This window comes from Hakea prostrata, chromosome 10, assembly GCF_041222555.1.
Source record: "Hakea prostrata isolate BN-2017 chromosome 10, UWA_Hpros_2, whole genome shotgun sequence".
Lineage (NCBI taxonomy): Eukaryota > Viridiplantae > Streptophyta > Magnoliopsida > Proteales > Proteaceae > Hakea > Hakea prostrata.
Genome location: NC_142609.1, coordinates 10,684,145 through 10,697,481, shown reverse-complemented (window position 1 = coordinate 10,697,481; position 13,337 = coordinate 10,684,145). Strand labels below are relative to the sequence as shown.

At 38.2% G+C, this 13,337-nt stretch overlaps 3 protein-coding genes across 3 annotated transcripts; all 3 read right to left on the bottom strand.

The window, feature by feature from the left end:
• Positions 1 to 237: 237 nt before the first annotated feature.
• On the bottom strand, positions 238 to 1,621 carry LOC149001876 (protein MIZU-KUSSEI 1-like). Its single transcript, XM_089137703.1, has one exon. The coding sequence runs from the start codon at positions 1,409 to 1,411 to the stop codon at positions 596 to 598; it is 816 nt and encodes a 271-aa protein (XP_088993829.1). The 5' UTR covers positions 1,412 to 1,621; the 3' UTR covers positions 238 to 595.
• Positions 1,622 to 3,275: 1,654 nt separating this feature from the next.
• LOC149001875 (serine carboxypeptidase-like 26) lies at positions 3,276 to 6,256 on the bottom strand. Its single transcript, XM_089138602.1, has 8 exons — positions 5,872 to 6,256; positions 5,210 to 5,311; positions 4,832 to 5,106; positions 4,188 to 4,466; positions 3,934 to 4,103; positions 3,744 to 3,839; positions 3,551 to 3,653; positions 3,276 to 3,473 (listed from the first exon to the last, which is right to left on the bottom strand). The coding sequence occupies exons 1-8, from the start codon at positions 6,254 to 6,256 to the stop codon at positions 3,276 to 3,278; spliced, it is 1,608 nt and encodes a 535-aa protein (XP_088994728.1).
• Positions 6,257 to 10,192: 3,936 nt separating this feature from the next.
• On the bottom strand, positions 10,193 to 12,876 carry LOC149001874 (serine carboxypeptidase-like 26). Its single transcript, XM_089138600.1, has 8 exons — positions 12,495 to 12,876; positions 12,119 to 12,220; positions 11,733 to 12,004; positions 11,156 to 11,419; positions 10,899 to 11,074; positions 10,720 to 10,815; positions 10,469 to 10,571; positions 10,193 to 10,396 (listed from the first exon to the last, which is right to left on the bottom strand). Exons 1-8 carry the CDS (start codon positions 12,874 to 12,876, stop codon positions 10,193 to 10,195), a joined length of 1,599 nt encoding a protein of 532 aa, XP_088994726.1.
• Positions 12,877 to 13,337: the final 461 nt, after the last annotated feature.

Here is a 13,337-nt window from a genome sequence, read left to right as displayed (position 1 = left end):
GGTGCAAACCCCAAAGCATGCGGGTTTTAGATTTCACGCGTGGTCATAACCAGTGTTTGGATTGAATCGATTGATACAGTTCGTATGAATTACCTAAAACACCCCCGCATGAATGGCCTTTTTCACCTTCATTGTTGGACTGTTTGGTGATTTTACAAAAAAATATTGGTTAGCGTGGGATCCATGCACGCGTGCTTGGCAACAGGAATCCTCTTACTCATTTTCCACCCTCGTCAATTTGCTGGTTCGTGTGTGCGTTCGTTTCAATTCTCTATGTTATACACGAGTGCAAGCCTCGTGTGCAATGGTCACCCGTGTTTAGTCTCACGGGTGTAAATCTTGGTGGTTAATTAAGAGGGAAAACAGAGAAAATCTTTGTGATTCTATGCCTTATAATAATAATGATAATTGGTGACAGTCACTATTCATAGCAGATCGGAATACAACTTACAACTCACAAATTACTGAGTCACGTACTGATCACTATGTTCATGCCGGATTCCGACTCGTTTTGGTTTGAAGAGAGGTGGTGGAATCGGAAGAGCTGCTACAGCAGAGAAGACGATATTATATGATGGTGTTACACTCCTCGATATCAGATTCTGAGAAGGAAGATGCTGAGTTCAGGTCCACCGGTTCCATCCGGGTTCATCATATAAAAGGCTTCCGAGTCACGACTACCCACAACTCGTTCGAACTTGGCTCTCATGTACATAAGCTCGCCTTCCAAAATCCTGCTCTTCTCTACCGGAATCACACCTGCACCAATCGACACAGTCTGCACCGTACTCAGCACGTGCCAATCTGACTCTCCACACGTGCGAGAGGTAGCGTAGCCGCATTTCCTACCGTTGCAGTACATGGTCCACATGGGCTCTTGAAACAGCTTCACCGACGTCGTCGACGACGACCTTCCACCGTTCGAAGCCTTCTCGCATTCGAGCGCAATCCTGACAAGTCCCGATGACATTTCCTTCACTAGGGCTGACGTGGACATCGCTAGTTCGAGTAGTATAACCGGTTCAGACCGGGGATCCTCTTGAACCACGAAGCTGACGTGGCCTTTCTTGTTTCCGAACAGTGTTCCGGTGACTTTACGGCCGAGTGACGGTGTCGGAGAGAAACGGGATGGGATGTTCAGCCACCGACACGTGACAGTGCCTGGGAATATGGAAGGGAGTGAGATAAGGCCGAGGAGCGAACGGATTGCTACTGCAACGTTTCTGGGTTTGTTTGGGCGAGTAAGTGATACGGCAGCGCCGCCGTATTTCTGGAGAACCGGCCCTTCTGATGCGCCGTCGACGGTGTTAGGTGTGAGTGGTGTTGATCTGACATAGTTTGCTGGTAGGATCTTTCTGCTGCTTCTACAGCTGCTGCTGTTCCTCTGTAGTATCACTTCCTCTGGTTTCATCGTTTGTGACAGATCAACAGAGAGAGAGAGAGAGGGTTAGGTTCTGGAGGTAGGTGTTTTCCTTTTCGTGGAGATGGAGAAGAAGGAACAGTGAGAGCTGGAATAAGAGAAGTTGTAGTTGTAATGGTATTTACTATAACCACTTCGAAACAGATAGAGAGAAAGCGGGAGACAGAGGTGATGATGGTGTTGGGAGATTGCCAATGAAAAGTGAGGCTAAGGTGGTAGTATATCATATATGTTAATGAATCCTTTTCGACAATTTATATGCACTGGGTTGTGCGAAAATGCCTGGTATCATCAAAGGCATCTCCCACTAGGCTCCTTTTGATGTGGAATTTGGACCACTACTATTCGACCGGACCAGCATTGAACCAGGAGTTGGCATATATCTGGTTCAATTGGAGGGTGGAAAGACTTGCATGCATAACATACATTTTACAGCTTTAGTACAAGTCTGGCTTGAATGAAACCTATTTGGCAAGCATTTTTAAGATTTTGTTCCAATCAAAAGAATCTGATTCCTTTAGGCTGCGTTTGTTTGTTGGAATAAAGGTGGGATGGGAAAAAATGTGTGGGAAAATTCTTGAAAAAAGTGTAAAATTTTCACTTTTCCTTTAAATCCCAAAATGGTAGATTGTTTGGTTGCTTGGGGTGGGAAAGTGGGAAATTTGTCTGTTGATGTGGCAGCCCAGCTTTCCCACCCCCATGCCATTTTAAAACCCTACATATTTGGTGGGACTTTGTAGGAAAGTTGGGAAAAAAAAAGTGGGAAAAAGATGGGTGAAGGGAGAATCACTTCACCCACTTAGGGTTGAGTAATTTAAGTGAGTGAAAAGGTAATTTTGTCTTAACAAAGTAATTAGGGTATATTGGACAATTTACAACTCAAAATTAACAGGCTTGACCGTTAAGAGGGGTAAGCTGCAATATTTGAATTTAAGTAAGGGGGGGGGGGATTTAGAACATTTAAGGGGATAGTCATAAATTTGGGACCCACATAAGGGGGTGTCATAAAAAAACTCTTTAGGTTATATTAAAGCTACCTTAAGGATGTAGTCAAGTAGACGTACGCTACTCTAGATAATGTCAAACTAAAAGGAAAAAAAAAAAAAAAATTCTCTGACCCACAATTCAGATTAACTTCATGTAGTAAGTATACAGATGTCATATCAAAATCTATTCAAAAAATGATAAGTGGTGGATTAATTTACAGACGCAGGAGACGTGGTTGTGGCATCATGATGGTGATGGAAAAAATGTAATTCCTCTTTCTATCCATCCATTGATAATAAGAAAAAATTAAATCTTGAAATGACTTAGATTACCACCGTCACAAGGTTGTCAGTTAGTAATGATCAAAACCTCTTAGTGAAAAAATCATGAGTTTGACTCTCATATTAAAGAAGAAATAACAAATTCGAGTTGATAAGACCTAGCGAAGTTTATTGGCAGGTAAGGAAGTGTACACAGAAGGCAACACCAATGGATTCCAAGCTCTCGGATTGAGTGGCCTTTGTCATCTCAGTGGCTCTGAATCATGTTGACTCGAAGGCCCTATCTTGTATCGGTCATGCACTTGTGCTTGTGAATAAAAGTTATTTTTACCAAAAGGAAAAAGAAAAACAACAAATACCAGTGAATAATAGACTTGTTAACCTATGAAAATTCAAATTAATACATAGATTAACCTCCTCAGGAAGAGTTGTAAATTCTAAAACAATGTCAAGATGGCTACGTTTCTCGGTTAGACTAAACAAGTGATACCCTCTTTTAAGAAGAAAAATCAAAAGAGAGACAATTTCATTTGGTACATGCGTTTGTTTTGTCATATTTTTCTTCTTCTATTACCACTAAACATTAATTAATCAACATCATCTGTGTTCCTGATTCTAAGATATGAGATATCCTCGTTAATTTTGGGTCTTGGAAGTATTTGCCTTCCAAGAAAAGTCTGAATTAGTTTAAACATTCTTCGTGGTTGGTTCATCGGAACCTCATGACCAGCTCCTCGTACAGTAGCCAATGTTATGCCGTCATACATAACTACAGATCCATCAGCCTGTAATCAACATTACAAATTAGAAAAAAGATTGAGTAGATGAAGAACATCAACTTAAACTCCAATTTCCTTCTTACCTCTTTGGTTCCCCAGAGATACCATTTTTTTCGCACAGGTATTCCCAACCTCCTTATTGAATTTCTGGTGGCGGTATATGCAACAACAGAATCCAAATCTCCACTGCATTTAAACATATACCATAGCCATGGTAAGAAATTAGGGTTTTACTTAAAACAATGAGATGCTGTAGAGGAAGCTTGATCTTCTTACCTATAAATCAGAATTGGGATTCCATACAATTTCAGGTGCTTCAAGATTGGTAAGATGCTAGAAGTACTGTCTTGCCAAGTTCGACTGAAAACTTCCCTGTAAATTTTTTTTTCAGCTCTCAGTTTCCTTGGTTGAGTTTTTTAAGTTGAAGCTGATGATCGCCAAATAAAATGAAAGTATATGAAGGTACCTGCAGCCTCCCCAGTCATCCCAACTATCAACTGTTGCACCACGATCTTCAGCGCTTTGGAAACCTTCAAATCTGGTTATTTTTGCATTCAAAGCTATTACAACTTCTGGGCGATTCAAATAGTCTCTAATTCGATCGTGGATACATGGATCTTCTGCTCCAATTGGACCCTGATAACAGAAATGAAAGATCATCAACTCAGATTAGCCATTCACTTAGGAAAACAAATCATAGAAGAACCTTAAATTACTTACGGAGGTCACGGTTATATTCTTGTCTTGATAGCACTTGGGAGCATAGATATTGTAAAAATCTGTGTTGGCATCGACTCTTAGGTAACTTACAAGCAAATAGGTGTTACATTCATCAGTCCTGTTTTGGGGTGGAACACTGAAATCACAGGTTTTCTGGATTATATTCCAGGCTTCATCAGAGATGAGAAGGTTCTTCCACAAGAATTCATACATTCCAATTGTTCCAAATGGACTTCCAATGCCGCGATCATCAAGATCATGGATAACAGGGTTTCCGATCTGTCAGCAACAACTTCAAAGTTAGTTCGAAAGCAAATAACTCGACATGGAGACTTAACTAGAATCCAGATCCTCTCCGTCCAAGCCTCTCCTCCATCTAGTCTGTCTGACCATCAGATGGACAATGCATGGATGGAGAGAATGGCAACTATTGATTCCAAATGATGAATGGAATCAGTCCATTTTCAAAAGGTGGGATTCCTCTTCTAAATGGATTGATTCCATTTCAGTCTTTGCATCCGACGGTTACCATCCTCCTCATCCACATGTAGTCCATCTGACGATGGACCGAATGGATGAGAGACTTGGACGGTGAGGATCCGAATTTGACATAACTAAAAGGGTTTGGACACAAGAGTACATACAGAGATGCCCTGGAGATTGATGATTGTATGATTGTTGTTGTTGTTTTGTTGAAGAATGGTATAAGCAAGCTGAGGCACATAATGGCCAGCATAGCTTTCTCCAGCTAAATAAACACTTGAGTTCTTGTATTCTGGGAATCTTTCTAACCAATTAATCAAGAATGTATAAGCATCTTGTGCAGTTCTACTGTCTCCAGTTGAAGTGTAATCTGATGTTGTGTTAGAGTAAGAGAATCCAACTCCTGCTGGTGAATCAATGAATAAGATGTTTGCCACTGGATCACAACCAAAATTAATGATTAGGAACCCTTAATTGTTTGATTTTTACAATAATGAAGATGAACTACATTCAAAATAATAGAGAGATGGTAAGCTCACATTTGTTCCATGAGTATGGATTCTGAATGAGATTTTCATTCTTTACAAGAAATGGACCTATTTCTTCAAATGCTCCATATCCAATTGAAGAACAACCAGGACCTACACAGAGACAAACAATTTGTAAAAGCAAAATGCAGGATTTTGTGTTCAGAATCTTCATTAATAAGAAAGAAATTGTTAGGTTTATCTTAGAGAATATGTGGGTTAGATTACTATTTAGTGGGGTTAATAGCTTACAGGGTCTTAATACATTGAGCCAATGCATGACCATTCAGTTCATTGACTAGACCACTTCATTGTAGATGTGGATTAGGGTTTGGGACTACTTTTATAAATAATTATGATGTAAGTCTGGATCCTCTACTCGTTTGGGGAGAGGTATGTGCTCTCTTGATGCTTCTCCACCATATAATAAGGGTGGAGCTTACCTCTGAGTACTAATAAAATGAATTAGAGACGAGTGTCCAATGGATCCTATGTATGATGAAAAAGCGTTAGGAGATGACATACCTCTCTCCTCCTGAAGGGAGGTGATCTGGACTCTCATAATGAGGTCCTTCAATCACTCTATCTTTTAGTTCTCTATTCTAATATTCTGTATCGATTCAGATTAGGGTTTTGAGAAAACCCATGGATTTTCTAACGAGAAATTAATATACCTCCATTAAACCAGATGATGAGAGGCTTTTCCTTGTTCATGGTTTTGGCTTCGGCAAAGTAGTAGTAAAGGGCTCTTCCGGCTGTTTTGTTGACAGTGATATATCCACCATATTGGTTAAAGCTCACAGCTTTAGGTTGCCCGGCCAACTTCAAGATCTTGTCGCTCTCTTTGGATCCCTCTTGAGAGATGAGCTCAGGATTGAAACCGGGTAGAAACTGAGTGAGGTCGTGGGTTGTGTTCACGTCCTCAGTGGCCTTGTACTTCGCCAAAACTTGAAAAGCATTGCCTTGTCGACTGCCATTGCTGGTCGATACAAGAAAGCCAAAAAGGAACAGTGACACAGACAGAAAAAGAGGAACAACAGAAATTCCGGTAGTCTTCATTTTTATCCTTCTAACTCTCCTTTTCTCTTCCCCACGACCTGAGTTGATCAAGGACCTCTCTCGCCTTTTATAATTGCATGGACGAACGGCAGTGGCAAAATCTTTGGTTGAGAATAAGACGGATCTGTTATGCATAAGATGGTCAAGACTGAAGGTGGCTAGGCCTATTTTTAGAAATCAAAATTTTGATTTCTTCTTTCTTTTCTTGTAAGTTGAATTCAAATTTACAACTGGGAGAAAGTTGGATTGATCTGTTCATAAGATTCGGTTTGAGCCAAACCATTTACAAAAATTTTGATTTAAATTTTAAGTTAATTATTTACATACGATATAAACTTTCGAACTGTTTGTTCAAAAATGGTATAAACTTTCGAACGAAGTGTGTTCATAAGATTTACTTAGAATGATAGTCACGACTGTGACTTTGATTGTACAGTCCTAGTCATAGTGGGAACATGATGCAAATGTTAACATATACATTTTCATGTATTGACAAAGAATTTCACCAAAAAATAAGTGTCTTGCCCCATAATCTAATTTATTTAATTATTTACGTCAGTTGTAGATATTATATATCCACTATGAAGTGCAGGATATATTAGTTATAATGTTGGTGTATGTTCAAATAAAAAATTTTGGATTAGTATTCTATAGAAAGATTTGTGATAAATTGTTTTTCATAAGATGATAATTTATTTGTGTGATTGAAATGTTTATACAAGTATTCAGTTCAGTTTACACACTTGGGCTTTCTTAATTGGTTCCAATGTGGAACCAAGGGGGCAGTTATTAACTGCATGTCCTACTGAACTTTGGCGAAACCGATTGTTATTGTTGACAAAGTGCTTAAGATGAGTGGGAAGTGCATCAGATGACATCTACATAGTTGTATTTTCATCATCAAGGGATATTTTTGTAATTTTCTCTAGATTTGATGAGGTGATATGAAGGTAATATCATGACATGGCATGGAAATGACATCTATTGAGTGATATGCAAAATACTAACACTACATTAACTTTTGAAGGAGTAGCTATGCCACCAACCATGGGCAGATTTGGCAGCAAGAGCATAGGAAGTTGCACATAGGGTGCAATAGGCCCCAAGAGGCCCTATACATAGGGCAGATGGGGCACAAGAGCTGGCTGGATTGTTGCTTAGGCAAGGCAAGGTTTCCATGCCTGCCATAAAGCTGAAGTTTTTCTTTAAGGTTAGCTTTTAGAGGTATTTTATTTATCAGGAGGCTTATGTTATAGAGAAATATGAAGAAAAGAGTTTACAAGAAAACTTAAAAATGCGGATGGGCATTGTAATAATTAACAAAAGTTGTGGAAGGGTCAAGAGGATGCAATAAGTAGGACTTCAAATGTTCACTATATTATTAAAAAATGAATCAAAAAATTTGCAATTTACTCCCTGGACTTGTTTTCCTTGGCTGTAACTGTCTAATTTTAAATCCGTTTCGGGTAAGAATTTTAACCGACTACTTAAATACGTGGGGGCGACGTGGGGAGGTGCAAGTAGGACTTCAAATATTCACTATATTAAAAAATGAATCAAAAAATTTGCAGTTTACTCCCTGGACTTGTTAATTTCTTGGCTGTAACTTTCTAATTTTAAATCCGTTTGGGGTAAGAATAGTTGCTGCATTCTCATTAAACGAGGGCTAAACTTGGTGCTTGCAGTTCTTTCTCATCACCCCCCCCGAACCGGCAAGGGGGGGGTCCTAAACCATTGAGATGCCAAGAAGCTTGGAGAAGTTCATTCGTGCTTAAAAGTGCAGTTTATGGAGGTTTTGTATGCCAAATGCCTTTGATAATTGGATTGATTTTTCTTTTATTTTTATTTTTATTTTTATTTTTATTTTTATTAAAATGCTTAGATTGACTCGAACTCAACTTAAGATGACTTCAAGGTTTTTAGTGGAGATTTTCTCTGGCCCCTTCACTCATATAACCACACTCATATGAGTGTAGGGACTCACATTGTTCTTGCCTGACATGGATAGACTGTGTGACTGTAGTTGTACAGGTGGAGGGGGCAGACTGATGCCAAACAACAACAACAAAATGAGGTTAAATAAAAAATTGAATTGGTAAAGAGAACTACTCTCTCAAAAATGCTTGACAAGAACAATAATATTCAGCTACTTGCAAAAGAGGCACAAAACACAGTTTTATAGGGTTCCAAGTAATCCGAAAACAGAGATAAAATGAAAATAGTAAAATTGTAAAAATACTATTAAAAAAGAATTTCAGCTCATTTTGAGTCCAGGGCCTTGAGGTACCCCACATGCATCATAGGTTGGGTAGAGAAAATATGGAGTCGAAGGTTTTTGGATATTCATCAGCCATGGAGATGATTTTGCTGGTATTGGTTAATTCTTTAAGTAGTTAGTCCACTTTGGTGTCCTCTCTCTTTTGCCTTCTTCAAATCATCTCTGTAGTGAATCATATTGAGAAGCGGGTCCTTGTTTCTTAAAAAGTTTCATTTCATTGTGATTCTCTTGTAAGTTGTAAGATGTTTGATAAAAAACCTAAACAGAATTAGGTAATAGTAGGGGATATGAGTCATTGGGGATAATTACTAATGTAACCTATCTTAATGGTCTGTGGGAGTACCATGAATTGTAGTTGGCCAATGGAGTGCCCCAGCCATCACGTCCAAGGTTCCATATAACAATCATTTGAAAGTGGAGTGTTTTGTTATTTAATTACAGAAAAAACTATAAGGGATTTGCAAATAGATAATTTATTGATTATTTTTTATGGAATATTTAAATAATTAAACAAAGGGATAATTACTAATGTCCCCTTCCACCTCTTGAGCTTATTCATCACTAATCGAACTCTACTTTTCCCAAAAAGAAAACAAAGAAAAAAAAAATCTACTCTTTGTGAAATTACTACTGCCATTCTTATTTTAATGGTATTAAAAGATTATTAAATTCTACATAGAAAAAAAAAAAAAAAAAAAAAAAAGGAAAGAAAAAGAAAAGGAAAGAGATTGTTAAGTTTAAGTAATACCAAACCTTAGGGTTATCTTTTAGGTTTTAAAAAACTAAAATGCATCACATCAACAATTAATTAATTGACGGAGCTTAATGGTATAGGACACCAGTAATTTCAGGAAAAATTGAAGGTAGGATTAGTAATTTTAAAATGTACGAGAAAAGGTAGTAATTAAACTAATACAAGGGGGATTGGTAGTTGTCCCTTAAATCAATTTTCACTTTTCCTCTTCTTGTTTTGTAACATGATAGCCTGATAGGACTTAAGAACTTGACCCAAATGAGAAGTCAAGGGCTCCATTGTATAAACACGAACACCAAGGAGCCGTGCACACTGTTGAAGCCTTGGGCTGCCTCCCACTCTATTGTGCATTTTCACAAATACCTTTCTCTCTATGGTGCTACTCTTGGAATTTGTTTAGTTTAGGATTTGAGAAGAAGATCGAAGAGAGGATGAAGAACAAGTGAGAAGAAGACAACTCAAAGGTTTAGAGTGGCATGGGCTCTCTTTGTTGTTTATTGTTTGAGATGGTATACGTCTTATGTATAGAAGATTTACAAAGAATCATAAATTTATAAATCTTGGGTTAATTTGTTTTACATTTAAATGTACTGAACAATTATCATAACAATATTGAAGACTTCCTTTAGACTTTACAACATTTCTAAAATAAATCAACAAGTTGATATATCTTTATCTCTTAATTACTAGATAATACATAAATTAGCCTCCCCTAGGAGAGTTGTAAAATCTAAATGAATGCCAAGATGGCTACCTAGCTATATTGACTGGACTAAATAGGTCCTACCCTCTTTCAAAATCCAAAGAGAGAGTCAATGAGTCAGTGATCACTTGGTACATGCATTTTTATTTTCTTCTGAATATGTTCATATTATCTGTCTTCCTCAGTCCTCTTAATTGTTAATCAATTAATATCTTCTTCGTTAATCCCTTCTTGTGCTAAGTTCATCATGGTAACGGCCCTCGGAAGTTGTTGTACGCGTTCTTCAACAAAAGCTCGAATGAGATCAAGTCCTCTTCTCGGCTGGTTCATTGTAACTTCATGACCAGCTCCTCTCACAGTAGCAAATGTCACATTGCCTTCGTATGTAATTACAGATCCACTAATCTGTAATCCACATAACAAATTAAAATTTTTATATTATAATGTCGTAAATCCTTTGTATACGAATATCATTACCTCATTGGTGCCCCAAAGATGCCATTTTTTCTGCACCGCGAGCTTCATCTTGTTTATTGAATTTCTGGTGGCAGTATGTGGAATAGCAGAATCCAAATCACCACTGGGTTTCATCACAAACATACATTAGCCATAGTTAGCCACGGTTGGATATCTTGTAATGAATCTTAAGAACTTCCATACACAGCAATTAATGAATTGTAAATTTAGAACAATGAGATGAAGTAGAGATAGATCTTCTTCTTGATTACCTATAAATCAGAATTTGGATTCCATGCGATTTCAAGTACTCTAAGATTGGTAATATGGAAGGGAGACTGTCTTGCCATTTATCTATCAAAATATCCCTGCAATTTTGATTATACTTAGTGGAGTTGTTTAAATTGAAGCTGAAGATGATCACCAAATAAAATGAAAATATATTGGTTACCTGCAGCCTTGCCATCTATCCCATGTACCAACTATTCTATAAGGTGGCTGGTCTTCCATGTAACCATCATCAAATCCGGTGACTTTGGCATGTAAAGCCATCATAACTTCCGGGCGATTTAAATAGTTTTCAACATGGTCATGGATACATGGATCACTTGATGATTCAATCTGACCCTGAAAACAAAATTTGAAAGATCATGATCAACTCAAAATCAACAATACAAGTCACTCAATTTCAGGTTCTGAAGTACTTACTGAGGGCAAGGGTTTATGGTCTTGGCACTGCTGAGCATAAATGTTATACAAATCCATGTTGGAGCGGGTTCTAATGTAATTCACAACTTCATCTACTTCACATCTGTGACTCCTCCTTTCGGGCGGAACATTAAAATCACAGGATGTCGAGATTGTATTCCAGGCCGCGTCGGAGATGAGATTCTTCTTCCATAGATACTCAAAAAATCCTTGACCACCAATGTAGTTTACATCTTCACTATCAGTGAGACTAGGGTTTCCAATCTGTGATCACCCAAAAAGTGAATAAGCTGATGTAGAGATTTGTAGGTACTTTGAAACCTCTCTTTTGGAGGAGTTTGGATCCTCTATCCGTTGGAATAGAGGTGGCAGGTGCTCCCCTCATTTTTCTATACCACACAATAGAAGTTGGGCTCATCTCTAAGTATTAGACCCCAATGGATCTCATGTGAGCGCTACTCCTATTGTGTGGTGGAGAAAGGTGAGGGAGATGACATACCTCTTGCTTGATGGGGAGGTGATTCGGACTCCTCCTAGAGTAACATAAATTGAAAGAGAAAGAGAGAGAATCACATACAGCAATGCCCTTGAGATTAATGATTCTGCTGCCTTTGCTGTTTTGTCGAAGAATAGTATAAGCAAGCTCAGGCACATAGTGACCAGCATAGCTTTCTCCAGTTATATAAACATCTCTGTTCTTGTATTCTGGAAACCTTTCTAACCAATTAATCAAGAATGTATATGCATCTTGTGTAGTTCTGCTATCTCCAGTTGTAAAATAATCCTCTGTCCAGGTAGAGTAAGAGAAGCCAACACCTGCTGGTGATTCAATGAACAAGAGGTTCCCCACTGAAAAGATGATAATCCTCATGAGATGGATGATTAGGAGAATCTTTATTGTTTCATTAATATGTTAACGAAGATGGAACTCTAAAAAAAAATGAAGAGAGATGGTAAACTCACATTTGTTCCATGAATATGGATTCTCAATGAGATTCTCTTTACGAACTAAAAAGGGACCAATTTCCTCAAAAGCTCCATATCCAAGAGAAGAACAACCAGGACCTGTAGTTGAATTACAACTCTATTCAAACTCCTCTCACACAAGGAAGAACAAAGAAAACAAGAAGGAGAAATATATATATTTTTTTGTGGCGGCCTTCATTCATTATAGAGAACCTACTTCCATGATATCAAGGTTTCATATAATTAGGATATTTAATTATCTTTATATAATCCAGAGTTATAATCAAATCTAAGTATCTTTGTCTTGTTTTCAAAAGCTAGTAAAATGCATGATATCTCATTCAAAATCACCATTGGTGTTCAAGAAATGTACCTCCATTGAACCAAAGAATAAGAGGCTTCGAACCCGGATCTGTTTCGGCTTCGACGAAGTAGTAGTAGAGAGCTCTACCAACAGTAGTGTTGACTGTGATGTATCCACCAAATTGGCCGAAATTGACATCTTTGGGTTGTCCAGGTAGCCTTAGTATCTTGTCATTCTCTTTGCATCCCAGTTGAGATATGAGAATTGGATTGAAATCGGGTAGCTCCTTAGTGAGATCGAGGGGACCTGTGACCCCATACAGTGGGTCCCTCATCTTTATGAAAGCTCTAAGAGAATCGCTTTGTCGAAGGCCATTAATGGTTGAAACAAGAACGCCAATGTAGAGGGACACATATAGAAAAAGAAGAAGAAGGGATCTTGCAGTTTCCATCTTTATCTTTCTTCTTCTTCTTCTTCTTAACCCGTCGACCTCAGTTGAACAAGATGTCCTCTGTCCCTTTTTATACTGGCAAGGACCAACAGGACTTTCAAAACCTTCGGTTCAGAGATGAAACCGCTCTCTTCTGGTGGACTAGGTCTATTTTTAGTGAATAAGTTGACGTCTGGTCAAAACAGTCTCTGGTTTATACAGCCGCTACAGGCATCCATGGGTTGAATCTGTTGAGGAGTAAAAGAAGAATCCTCTATGGCATGAGATCTTTAATTGATAACAGGAAAAATACCAGTTTCTTTGGAGCTTTGGAGAAGCTGGGGAATGCCTCCTATCACCAATATATCTGTTTGGTTAGAAATGAACTGTTCGGGATTTTACTAGGCTAGTGCCGCTAACATGGTGGTACCTGTGGTGCCACTGTTGGAAGATCATCACCTAGTTTTCATTAAATCTTAGCT